This window comes from Mastacembelus armatus, unplaced genomic scaffold (assembly GCF_900324485.2).
Source record: "Mastacembelus armatus unplaced genomic scaffold, fMasArm1.2, whole genome shotgun sequence".
Classification (NCBI taxonomy): Eukaryota; Metazoa; Chordata; class Actinopteri; order Synbranchiformes; family Mastacembelidae; genus Mastacembelus; species Mastacembelus armatus.
In genome coordinates, this window is record NW_022872853.1 from 160709 (window position 1) to 174495 (window position 13787).

At 44.8% G+C, this 13787-nt stretch overlaps 1 protein-coding gene across 1 annotated transcript; it reads left to right on the forward strand.

Moving 5' to 3' along the window:
* Positions 1–4331: 4331 nt before the first annotated feature.
* Positions 4332–6751, forward strand: LOC113131223 (photoreceptor outer segment membrane glycoprotein 2-like). The gene is made up of 3 exons (XM_026308251.1): positions 4332–4912; positions 6115–6361; positions 6454–6751. Exons 1-3 carry the CDS (start codon positions 4332–4334, stop codon positions 6706–6708), a joined length of 1083 nt encoding a protein of 360 aa, XP_026164036.1. The 3' UTR covers positions 6709–6751.
* The last annotated feature ends 7036 nt before the right edge of the window (positions 6752–13787 follow it).

Below are 13787 nucleotides of genomic sequence, written 5' to 3' on the forward strand. Positions count from 1 at the left end.
ATATTATAATTTAATATATAATTATAATTTATAATGTAGTATAATTTAGCTTGTTTTGTCTGGGAATCAAACTCATATTTTGACATTTAACATAACTGGCCTGATCATGTTATTATTTAATTTAAAACAGCCATGAGTTGATTATTTGTTATTTTTACACAACCACTAATTTTATTTATTACAAATTTCCAAATTAATTGGTGAACTTAGTCAGTAAAACGTTATTTCATTAGTAGAATAGAAAATCAAAAAGTATTCACATTTGAGATTTGGAAACTGAAACAATTCTAAAATTATCAGTTTGCTGATAAAGAAAAATTTATATCTGTATCTTAATTTATATCACAAGAATAAGTTTTGTTCTTTTAGATTTTGGGCTCTTCCTCAGACAAAACAAAATGTTTATATGTATATATATATATTTATATATAAACTGGGAGATTTTTTCACTGCTTACTAACAGTTAAAATAATGTTTATAGTATGATCTGTAAAGTACAAATAAAATGTCCAGCTTAGTTTATCTCAACATACCTCCCTCACCGCTGTTATATCCTTACAACACTATGTAGACATAGGACAGACCAATGGCAAGGCAAAAACAATTAAGTTAGATAAAACTAGGCACAAAGAGAATAAAACATAGAATAAATCACGATAAAAATAAAAAATAGGCAATTAAAAATGTCTTTGAGCACCTTCTGCTGTTAGAACTACTTTTATTCTGAAGGGTGATTTCCCGGCGTCGGAAGTGGGTACCGCTGCTCTGTGCTGACGTGACTCACTTGCCTGTCGCTCCCTGAGGAACACGGAGGGCCCGCCTTCCTGCACCGGAAACGCTCCTGATACATGACGTCATGGTGTGATTGACAGGAGCCGTGAGGGACTGCACCCATCCCACTCCGACGTCATATGCATGACGTCACCACAGAGCGAGTTTCCTGATTAGTCTGTCTTTATTAAATATTAGAGACAGGGTACAGGTACATCATCCATCATCTACACCTCTGATACAGGTGGGGGGTCTGGAGCCAATCCCAACATGCAGTGGGTGAGAGGAATGCCCCCCCTGGACAGATCAGCAGCCAATCACAGAGCTGACACACTCACAGTCACACCTACAAGCAATTTAGAGTCACCAACCAACCGAACCTGCATGTGTTTGGACTGTGGGAGGAGAAAACCCACACAGACACAGGGACAACATGCAGACTCCACACAGAAAGGCCCCGGGTCCACATGGGTTCAGACCCTAATCCTGACCTGCATGTGTTTGGACTGTAGGAGGAGAAAACCCACAGAGACACAGGGACAACATGCAGACTCCACACAGAAAGGCCCCGGGTCCACCTGGGTTCAGACCCTAATCCTGACCTGCATGTGTTTGGACTGTGGGAGGAGAAAACCCACACAGACACAGGGACAACATGCAGACTCCACACAGAAAGGCCCCGGGTCCACCTGGGTTCAGACCCTAACTCTGACCTGCATGTGTTTGGACTGTGGGAGGAGAAAACCCACACAGACACAGGGACAACATGCAGACTCCACACAGAAAGGCCCCGGGTCCACCTGGGTTCAGACCCTAATCCTGACCTGCATGTGTTTGGACCGTGGGAGGAGAAAACCCACACAGACACAGGGACAACATGCAGACTCCACACAGAAAGGCCCCGGGTCCACCTGGGTTCAGACCCTAATCCTGACCTGCATGTGTTTGGACCGTGGGAGGAGAAAACCCACACAGACACAGGGACAACATGCAGACTCCACACAGAAAGGCCCCGGGTCCACCTGGGTTCAGACCCTAATCCTGACCTGCATGTGTTTGGACTGTGGGAGGAGAAAACCCACACAGACACAGGGACAACATGCAGACTCCACACAGAAAGGCCCCGGGTCCACCTGGGTTCAGACCCTAATCCTGACCTGCATGTGTTTGGACTGTGGGAGGAGAAAACCCACACAGACACAGGGACAACATGCAGACTCCACACAGAAAGGCCCCGGGTGAATGATGCAACAGATGTTTTGTTGTTCAATACACTACAGTGTTTTTATTGTGTAGTGTTGTTCTATATTTCCTATATATTATATGGCATGGGCAGCATGGTGTAGAGTGGTTAGCACTGTTGCCTAACATCAAGAAGGTTCCTGGTTTGAAACCCATCAGGGGCCTTTCTGTGTGGAGTCTGCATGTTCTCCCTGTGCTTGTGTGGGTTTTCTCCAGGTACTCTGGTTTCCTCCCACAGTCCAAAAACATGTATGTCAGGTTGATTGGTGACTCTAAATTGCCCATAGGAGTGAGTGTGAGTGTGTGAGGTTGTTTGTCTCTATATGGCCCTGTGATGGACTGGGGACCTGTCCAGGGTGGACTCCTGCCTTTCACCCAAAGAGAGCTGGGATAGGCTCCAGCAGATCCCTGTGACCCTGGTTAGGACTAAGGGGGTCTAGATGATGGATGGATTATATAGCATGTTCTAAATTTTACATGGGTGTAGTTAATGTAAACTGTGTATGTTTTGCACAAATATTTGCATGACTCAGTTACAAAGTTTGGAAGTGTACTGTACGTGTGCTGATGGGTTTCCTGTTTCTACGTCAAACAGAGAACAGACACCAACCAAATACGACTTAAACTTTAAATCATGGAATAATCAACTGACATGATATAAAGCCCAAATCTAAAGAAAACCATGACCATGAGAAAAACTGCTTCTTTGGCGTTTATCTCAGTCTGTGGTGTGCTAGCGCCACCCTGTGGACACAGCAGAGTTTACACTGACAGGACTGAGTCCAATAAACACTGCTGGGTTTTGCTCAGTCGTGTTGTTTTGAGCAACGTATTTCCAGAACAGTTTTATTAATGTTAAGTTGATTTTTCATCTGTGAATATCAGGTTAAAGAGGCGATTTTTAACATCTATGAAGTTTGTGTGGTGGGAAATTAAACCGCTTCAGCTCTGGAATAAATCACTGAGGTGCAGCTGGTGAATGGGGGGGCAGTTCCTGGCCCGCTACAAGCCTGATTAGCTGTAAGGAGATTAGAAGCACAGGACTCCAGGTTATCCAGCGTCTCAAAACTGATTTTCTCAGACAGAATATTTGTTTCTTGCTCCAACATGACCCGGTCCGAGGATGGTGGGAGGTCGGAGGGAAGAGGGAGCAGCTGAGGCAGCGGTCTGACGGCGTCAGGTTGACCAGGTAAGTTCCGGCTGGTACTTTCTGCTCAGCAGAGCGTGGGCTGTGGGTGAGTGGCCCTGAGGCTGCAGCTGAAGAGGCTTCATTTTTACTTGTGTGACATTAACTCCACAGTTTATTTTTAAACCCACACTCAACAATTGTTTTCTTGTCTCTTGTTTGCATTTGTAATATTTGGACTCTGAACTCTCTTAACTGGACTTCAATATGATAGCAATAGGTTCAGAGTCAGAATACTGGAAAAACAGATCAGAACCTTTTGTCTGCCTGCAGAAGATCAGTCTTTCTATATGTTTGGGCTCAGAAACTGCTTTTACATGACAAGATGAACAGACTCGGAGTAAGCTGAACAAGTGTTAACATGATTCTCATTTCCCTGGTGGAGATGGAACTGTGCCAGTGAATCACTTTATGCACAGTACTGTTTTATTAAACTCTAACTCTCCTTCCTGCAGCGGCCGCACGCTGGTTGTGTCCTGGACTTGAGGGCTGCAGTCCAGAACTCCTAAAATACTTCGCTAAGCTCCTTATGAGTCTGCAGAGAGCAGCCCGGGCCTCCAGCCTTCCTCTGAGCAGAGGCCCACACTCGACCCTGAACCTGGAGGTCAGGGATGTGAACTTGAGTTTGTCAGCACCATCTTGACAGACGCAGAGCAGCAAAGTCAAACAGACGAGAGGAAGTTGAAGCCTGACTACAGTCTGTACAAAAAGCTTTTCATCCAACTTGTTCTTTGCTAATTCATGTTATTCAATTTCCTGACATTTAGTTTCCAACGAAATGTTGTTGGATTTGATTATTTCAGTTTATAACTCGTGCTGTTGGAGTTGGAACAAGCAACTTTGAGGCGAATGTAAGACAATAATCAGGAATTAGGTCATTTACATTTTTTAAAATGATCTTATTTAATGCACAATAATTTTCAGTATTGCCACAATTAAAAATAAATTTCTACTTGGGTCATGTCGTGTAGGAAATAAAACTTTTTTATATTTTTATTGGGAAGTTTTTTTTTTTGACCCTTGTTTTCAATGCAGCCCCTAGTGGTTGAACATGGTACTACACTTTAAGACGCTCCAGTTTCTCACCATGTTTGTGGGCGCTTGGACGTGAAACACACACCAGAGGACCAACATGGCGGTCGGCAAGGTGACCTTCACCAAGGCGGAGAGAGAGAAGCTAGCTGAGGTCCTCTGGCTGCTCAACTGGATCTCTGTAGTGACAGGGGCTATCCTCTTTGGTCTGGGCCTGTTTCTCAAAATTGAGATTCAGAAATGGCAGGAAGTGATGTCAGATCAGGGGATCCTCTATGTGCCACACATGCTGATCACCACAGGCCTGGTGGCCTGTGGCATCAACTTCCTGGGTGGTAAGATCTGCCTGGACTGCACTGACACCAACAAGTTCCTGCGCTGGAAGCTGGTCATGATGCCGTACGTTATTTGCACCTTCTTCTTCACCTCCTGCGTCCTGGTGGGTGCACTCATGTGCTACAGCATCCGCAGCCAGCTGGAGGAGTCGCTGTTCCTGGGCCTGAGGAACGCCATGCGGTACTACAAGGACACGGACACACCAGGCCGCTGCTACCTGAAGAGAACTGTGGACCTGCTGCAGATCCAGTTCAACTGCTGTGGGAACAGCGGGTACCGGGACTGGTTCCAGGTCCAGTGGATCAGCAACCGCTACCTGGACATGACCAGCAGCTCCGTGTTGGAGTAAGTCAGTCCAGATCTGCTGGGTTTCACTGGAGTCTTTTGGAATTTCATTTCTTTTTATATTTGAGTAGATGGTTGCTAAATCCAGTAAATCCTGATGGATTCCAGCAGATTCTTCTAGTAGAACCCATCCGATTATAGTGGCTCCTGACCTATTCTGGAAGATTTTCACTAATCTTAGACAGTTCCTTTGAAACCTAGAGGAGTCTTGTAGAATCAAGTCCAACAAATAAGTCCTAAAAATCTTCCCAGTCTGAATGTACCTCAGAAGAAACTAGTTTTCTCCTACTGGATGTCACTGGATTTCAGTTTATCTCAGTTTTTCTCCTTAATGGTGTTTCTAGGACTGTACAAAATAACTACTGCGTCTATTTGATTCTTTTTAGTTTTGCTAATTTTCTGAAATTATTTTGAGTTTAGACAGACTATTTAATCTTCCTGTAAATAAACATTGGATCATGTTGGATTCCTGTGAAACCAGTCACATTCCTGGGATTCCTCCAGGGATGTGAGGAAATCTTCATGGATTCCCTCTACGTCAGCAGGGAGGCATGAGGTTACAAATCTGTTTTTGGTTTTATGAACAATTAATACAAAGTTTATGACTGAACAGGTGCATGGGATCATTAACTCTGACAGGTATCCAACTATTTGAGTCCTTGTCAAGTGGAGGTAGCTGACCTTTGGATATATGCAGGAACAGTGTTTCTGGCTGGAAAAGCTGAATCTGACCTGCTGGCTCCCTTTGACTGGGGCTTTCAGCATCTGCTCATTTGAACCTAAATATCTGATTCACTGATGAAAATGTGGTTAAACAGGAAACATTAGTATTAGTACGGACAGTACACAGAACAGTAATACCGGATTGAGGCCACTGGTCCACTGCAGCTAAGCCTGGAAACCACTAGGATCAAAATTCATAGGATTAATTTAACAGGATTAATTAATTTAACAAACCGGGTTCAATTTAGGTTCAAGTGACTCAGTCTGAGGATTTAGAGAATCCACTATTCACCAGGTCCCGTCTACCCCACAGTCACTTCCACCTCTTTATCTTCCTCTGAACACCTTGCCAGGGATCCTTATGTCTTAAAAAAAATCTGTCACTTTCACCTTTAAAATTCACATGAAAAAGAGTCAGATGGCCAAACACCAAGAACATAACAGTTCCTGACAGCCCAATTCCTGCTCCTCCTTTGTAGCCACTTGAGGAGCAACGTGGAAGGGAAGTACCTGACGGACGGTGTTCCCTTCAGCTGCTGCAGCACCTTCTCCCCTCGGCCCTGCATCCAGCAGCAGATCAGCAACAGCTCAGCCCACTTCAACTATGATCAGCAGAGCCTGCAGCTGAACCTCTGGAGGAGAGGCTGCCGACAGGCCCTGCTGGACCACTACACCGGCATCATGCAGTCCATCGGCCTCACTGTGCTCCTCATCTGGCTCTTTGAGGTGCTGGAGACAGCATGGCACCAATACACACTGTCTCTGTTGATGTGCTACAGTTTGTGCTTCACTAATGGTTTTGTATCTTCTCCCACCAGCTACTAGTCCTGACGGGGGTCCGTTACCTACAGACAGCCATGGAAAATGTTCTTCGGCTGGGTGATCCAGACTCAGAGTCAGATGGCTGGATTCTGGAGAACAGTCTGGCAGAAACAGCGCGGTCCAACTTTAACATCATCAAGAATCTAGGGAAGTGTTACCAGGTCGACGATGACCCAAACATCAACATCCCAGCTGCCACTGCCGAGCAGGAAGTACCATCTCACCAGGTCCAGATCCCTGTGACAAGCTAGCATTCAGCCCAAAGAGTCTCTGAGAGCCCAGGACAACATTGGGTTTGATATCTCCAGGCCTTAGGTGATGCTCTGTTGAGAGATCCAGGCCATGAGCTGCGCTGCTCCAAAGACTCTGGACTCTGGAAGAGATCCAATTAGTTTTCATTCTGATGAACCAAAGAAAAGCTTCATTGAAGCCATCCAGAGGTGAAATCCAGCTGCTGCATTCCCAACGCTCTGCAAGTCTGATGGACCAGCAGTGACGTGCTGCCTTCAGGGGCATTGGTGTTTTTTCTCCTTTAGGGACCTGAGGTGCACGGGGGCCTAAGCCTTCAGATGACTAAAGTCACAGAAAACCTGATGGATGTTTATTTTCTCTTTAAAAAGTTTTAAATCGACAGTTTCTGTACTTCATCACCAAGCTGAACAAAGATCAACAACACGGGTGGTCAAAAGTCAGCTTCAGTGTGCATGTCACAGAGTCCAGATCCCATCCAGAGACTGACAGCACCAATGAATGTGTGTGAATCCAGAACCTGGTTCAGCTTATGGGTCTGTGCCGTAGACCTCCATTGTTGTCCAAAAACTATTAAAAACACAGCAGGGAGCCACACCGCTGACCTGGCTCACATGGTTCTTCCTCACCAACAATGGGAGGCTCGTCTTCTTCCAAAGACCAGCTAAGAGCATAAATAAAATGTTAGGACCTCTCAGGTTTATTCTACACTGTTCATGTCCTCTGTAAAAATGTAATGCCTTGTTTTATTTTCTGTTTTCTCTGATTTTCAATTGCAATTATGTTCTGATGTGTTTTTAGGCTCTGCAGCAGAACCACATTAGGTTACCATATTAGTTTGTGTAATGTTATTTTGTAAAAGTCTGTCTGTCAGCACAGTTTAAAAATGTTTTTCATTTTTATGTCGATGACATTTCTTTGTACATCTTGCTCTGGGTCGAAGAAACAATAATCTTCAGAGGGGCCTCTGCGATGCAACTATGGAGGTCGAAGAACCTCTTCTATCTTGAGGAAAAAAACTAAGCTTTTGGTTATTACTCCTCCCCACCCTCATGCTGACATACATTGAACCTGGATAACTGTATTATTATTCAATCCCATACTGTTAAAAACCTGGGTGTACTTTCTCATTGATTTAACCCTGCATGTTAAGTCTGCTTTTTCCAACCTACATTGCAAAAAAGTCCTTTCTATCTACATCTTATACTGAAATACTAATTCATTCATATCCTTGAATTGAGATTAATTTAATATACTTTTTCCAGCTTACCTCCACCAGAGATTTTAACAAACTCCTTGAAATCTGAACCCATCACACTGATGGTAGTCTCTCTGCATTGGTTACTTGTCCAGCCAATTCCACAGTCCTGATACTCACATACATCATTGTGGACAGAAACTCATTCCCATCATCTTCTCTGTTGCAGCCTACTGTCCTCCGTGATCCCTTTGTTCTCAAAATGCAAATTTTACCATTCTTCCTTATGTTTAAAAATTGCTCCTCCCCTTAAAACTGCACTGTCTTTTGTCTCTTTCTAAAACTTAAAATACGATTTTTTAAATGAATATTTTCCTAGTTCATCAAGTAATTTAATGAAGATCTTTATCTGATAACTCACTTATCATTTTAGTGAGTTTACATATTGATTTATTTTTTAGTTTTGGTCTATGGTGTGTTGCACTTACCTGGGGCGGCAAGAAAATTTGAAACACAATGAATGTTAATCTATTCCAGTAACTGAGCTGATAATAAAACGTAATTCAAAATATCAGCTGAACATTGTGATATTTGCACCACAGTGAAAGTACTTCATCCTGGTGTTTCTCCAGTGGAGGGCGACAGAGACACTGGATAACGCTGAAACTACTACTACTATTATTGTGTATTGTACTAGTAGTACTACAATACCTGACTGCTACAGGCACTACTATTACTATTGGTTCACTGCTATTGCAACTACTACTTATACAGCCTTATACTGTGATGACTACTAGTACTACTGGTTCTACAATTACTTCCTCAGCAGGACTGTGAAGTACTATTTATATTTATTCATTGTACTAAAGTCAAATTTAAGGTACATACTACTTTATACTTGTACTACAATAAATTTCAGAGAGAAATACTGCACTTTTTACTACAGTACATTTACTTAGAGCTAAAGATACTTTCCATATAAATATATGACACCACGAAGTATTAAAAAGTACAGTGTACTGCAGTAGATAAAACTACAGAATTGAAATAGACTGGGCCTGGGCCCTTCATACTGGTTTGCGCCCAGTCTGTCTGTGTGGCACACGAGAAGCTTCAGGTGTCTCAGGTGTAAACAAACAGGGACTCAGGTGTTTCTTCAAGATGTCCAACCCCCGTCACAGGAAATCATCACTTCCTGTTTCTCCTCCTCTAGCAGCCAATCACAGAGCTCCTCTTCCAGTAGCCAATAGCCAATCATAGATGTCCTCCTCTGTGACCTACAGGGATGTGGTCGTCATGGTGATGATCACATGGTCCTAAGTGCCCTAGATTACTCTGCTGCTGACCCCCCCCCCCTTATTTGTTTCTGTCCTTCCCCCTGTTCCCTCATCCTCCTTTCTCCTGCCATCCCTTTCCCTAATTCTGACTTTTCTCCTTCATTCCTTCGTTTTATCCTTCCATTCCGGCATCCCTCCATCTTTTCCTCTCATCTAAATCTTTTTTTCCTCCTTCCTTCCTCAACTTCTTCTCTTTTCTACCTCCTTTTATCCATCATTTCCCTCCTTCCCATTTTTTTTCCACCATCACTCTCTTGCTTCTTTCCTCATCTTCCCCGATTCTCCCCTTTCACTCCTTCCTTTTTGTCCTCCCTGTCCTTCCTTCATTTCTCCTTCCCATCTTTACACCTTACTTCCTTTCCTCCCTGCATGCCTTTCTCCTCCTCTTCATTTGTTATAATTTCTTACTTCCTTTATCTCCTCCCTGTCTTTTTCTACTTTGCCCTTCTTTTAACATTCATCCATCCTTTCCTTCTTTCCTTCCACCCTTTTTACTAACCCCCCCATTCTCTTATATAACACCTCCTCCCTATTCATGAGTGCTGCCTGCTCAACAGCCAATCACATTCCTTAAAATCCAATGACATGAAAGCCTCGAGGCGGAGCCAGGTCTGGATCAATAAACTATGTGTGGGAGAGAGAGAGACAGAGCTTATTGGTTGCCATGGCGATGGGACATTCACTTCTAAACGACTGCAGTCACCTCTTTGTGTCCCACAATACACCTGGACCCTGTGACAGTCACTTACATAAGACATAGCGAGCAGCTTAGCCAATCAGAGCCTGTGATGTCATATAGGAATCTGACACAACATTACTGTTTGTACCAGTACTATTAATACTATTACTACTAGTACTAGCGTTTGTAGTACACAGATGCGGTCTTGGAGGTTTTTACAGCTGAACTGTCAAACCAGATTTAGACAAAAACTGTTTTAATGGGAAACAATGGGAGAAATGTCAGGATTAATGTTCAGGATGTGAAATTCATCTATGCAGAGCAAAACATTCAATGTCCAACATGGAAACTCAAGATGGCGGAGTAAGGGCACTGAAATATAGAAATAAAAAGTGAACATGAAGTGAGAAAACTGTCAGTAACAGCTGTGATAAGGAAGTGATGAAACTCCCAGAGCTCGGTCAGCTGCTCTGACACTAACTGAGACGTTTCACTTCTCAGATCCACAGAAACACATTTCATGCAAACCTGGATTGGGACATGTCTGTTCCTCCTCAATCTGTTTCAGTCTGACTCGTTCACAGCAGCTGATCCTGCAAACAAACTGCAAATGTCCTGATCGGCTCATGAGTTCTGGCATCTCCAGCACTGCTACATTGACCTAAACCTTTGCTAACCTTGACCCTTCACTAACCTGAACCTAACCCTTTACTAACATTAAACTAACCCTTCACTAACTTTAACCTAGCCTTCACCATTAAACTAACCCTTCACTAACCTTAACCGAACCTTCACCCTTCACTAACCTTAACCTAACCCTTCACTAACCTTAACCTAACCTCCACCAACATTAAACTAACCCTTCACTAACCTTAACCTAACCTTCACCCTTTACTAACCTTAACCTAACCTCCACTGTACACTAACATTGACCTAACCTCCACCAACATTAAACTAACCCTTCACTAACTTTAACCTAGCCTTCACCATTAACATAACTCTTCACTAACCTTAACCAAACCTTCACCCTTCACTAACTTTAACCTAACGCTTCAATAACATTAACCTAACCCTTCACTAACTTTAACCTAGCCTCCACCATTAAACTAACCCTTCACTAACTAACCTAACCTTTGCTGACTGACTCCCTGCAATGTGATAAACAGGGACACACACAGACACAGGTTGCTCTTGCCATGTGTCTGTGTGTGTGTGTTACATAACAAGAACAGCCGATCACAGGAGGAAGGACAGAGGAGGTGAGGGAGGCCAGTAGGAGGTAGGGGAGGCCAGTAGGAGGTGAGGGAGGCCAGTAGGAGGTGAGGGAGGCCAGTAGGAGGTGAGGGAGGCCAGTAGGAGGTAGGGGAGGCCAGTAGGAGGCAGGGGAGGCCAGTAGGAGATGAGGGAGGCCAGTAGGAGATAGGGGAGGCCAGTAGGAGGTGAGGGAGGCCAGTAGGAGGTAGGGGAGGCCAGTAGGAGGTAGGGGAGGCCAGTAGGAGGTGAGGGAGGCCAGTAGGAGATAGGGGAGGCCAGTAGGAGGTGAGGGAGGCCAGTAGGAGGTAGGGGAGGCCAGTAGGAGGTAGGGGAGGCCAGTAGGAGGTGAGGGAGGCCAGTAGGAGGTATGGGAGGCCAGTAGGAGGTGAGGGAGGCCAGTAGGAGGTGAGGGAGGCCAGTAGGAGGTGAGGGAGGCCAGTAGGAGGTATGGGAGGCCAGTAGGAGGTGAGGGAGGCCAGTAGGAGGTGAGGGAGGCCAGTAGGAGGTATGGGAGGCCAGTAGGAGGTGAGGGAGGCCAGTAGGAGATAGGGGAGGCCAGTAGGAGGTGAGGAAGGCCAGTAGGAGGTGAGAGACGAGACAACGAGGGGAGAAGGATGCTGAGCGTGTCCTGCCAGTGATGATGTCACCAGGGACCTAATTTCATCCAATGATCATAAAGTTTGAGAATCTAAATTTCAAATTTCCAAAAATGAAAGAGAAGCTTCAGATGCTGCAAACGGAGAACAGGAAGCTGGAGGTTTAAAGGTTCATGGCTCAGAAACAGAACATTTATCGCTGAGGCCGGGCGTCTTTCTTTCTCTCGACTCGTAGACAAAGCAGGCGTGGCGGTCGGCTGCTGGTTGCCTGGCAACGGGTCCTGGGAGCGTGGTAGAGCTGCCAGATCCAGACAGGCTCGACGTCCAGATGAACGAGGACACAGTGAACGCTGCATGTGCACACTGCTGGGATGATGCCAACAGGCTTTATTCAAAGACACAGAACTTTATTAACATGCAGCTCCACGACGCAGAGACTGAATGAACAGGACACAAACATCGGATTGGAAATAAATCTTGAACCTGCACCTGTGAATTGTAACAGAAGGACAGACTCAGGTGTGAACATGTGACAGAACGTTCTGCTGTTGCCATCAGGGTCCACTCTGGGCTGTGTTCATGAGACATTCACAGATCTGCTGCTGTTGCACGTGAACCATGTCGTGCTGTGACATCCCCAGCCAATCGGAGGCAGCAGCACAAAGATACGGGGTTTCTGCAGAAGCACAGCACCCCCACCCTCATCCTTGTTCAGTCAGGAATAAGTGACAGGGGAAGGGGGGGGAGTGCTGCAGCCTCCACATGCTGATGGAGGGTGGGGGTGGGGTGGAGTATCTGGTTTGTATTCAGCTCTCATCACCTGATCGTCTCCATCCGCACCTCCTCCTGCTGCTGTGCAGAACAAACACAGAATAGCGTGAGGAGAAATCATCCAGTGCTGCTCCTCACTGAGAGCAGTCTCCTGTCTGATCCAAAATGCTGCAGCGATTCAGACTGTTCCACCAGCTCTGCAGCATGGACTCTTTCGCTTATTCATGTTTGTCCATTCATTCGTTGTTCATACATCCACAGTATCTGATCAGTGTCTGATGATTAATTGTGGATCATTTTAGACTTAGACTGAAACAGTTTTTTAAGATCTGAACAATCTGACTTTTATGGTCATGCTATGGTCTCATTGGCATCATTGGGTTCAGTTTGCAGTGCTATGAACGCGTTCCGACTGTAAGTGCTGTTGTATGTAACACATGTACGAATAACGAGGATTTAAAGCAGCTCATTCACACCAAACACAGAGAAAACCTGTAAAACCCAAAGAAGAAAAACAAAACCAACCTCGGGTCACATGGTGCAGAGAGGGCAGGTCCAGGCAGGGAAACACTACTGCACATGTGCAGAGGGACACGCAATGAGCCCAGTCATCAACTTAAAGTTCAGACAGGTTATAATAAAGACCTCATGACTGTGGACACATGAGCAAGTAGAGAAGCCTCGAGGAAACAACATCACAGAGCCAGTGGAGAGAACCAGAAACCAGCTGCAGGTCTGAAGGAGTGGAGATGAACTTTACTTCAGCAGATTGTTCCTCACTAACAAATACTGTTGTGTTTCATTAATTCTCATGTAATCTCAGAAAATCCAGATCAGAGTCCACATCTGTGTCCACATGACTTCAGGGCCTAGTTTTCACTAAACTGCAGGAAGTGTCTTTAGAGCAGTTGGTTGACAGAGAAGCCATTTTGTAGATATGGCTGATCCCTCCATAGTCGAACACTAGAACTAGTTAATGTCTTTAAAGCTTAGTGGTGTAAACAGGTCAGTAGATTTCTTGTGTAGCTCAAGGGACACCAGCAGACATATTTATGTTTCAGCAGACTGTAGTCTTAAAAACCAATTATTGAAACTGGCTCCAGTCTCTTTGTGGACAACAGATTATTGGATCAACCAGTATAACACAGTCCAGTGTAACTCAGCCCAGTGTAACTCAGCCCAGTGTAACTCAGTCCAGTATAACATTGCCCAGTGTAACTCAGCCCAGTGTAACATTGCCCAGTGT

Bases quoted from the DNA above. Each gene is read 5' to 3' on its own strand.
- LOC113131223 (XM_026308251.1), top strand. From the start codon at position 4,332: ATGGCGGTCGGCAAGGTGACCTTCACCAAGGCGGAGAGAGAGAAGCTA. The intron at 4,913-6,114 runs GTAAGTCAGTCC...CCTCCTTTGTAG, and splicing joins ACCAGCAGCTCCGTGTTGGA to CCACTTGAGGAGCAACGTGG. The intron at 6,362-6,453 runs GTGCTGGAGACA...TTCTCCCACCAG, and splicing joins TCCTCATCTGGCTCTTTGAG to CTACTAGTCCTGACGGGGGT.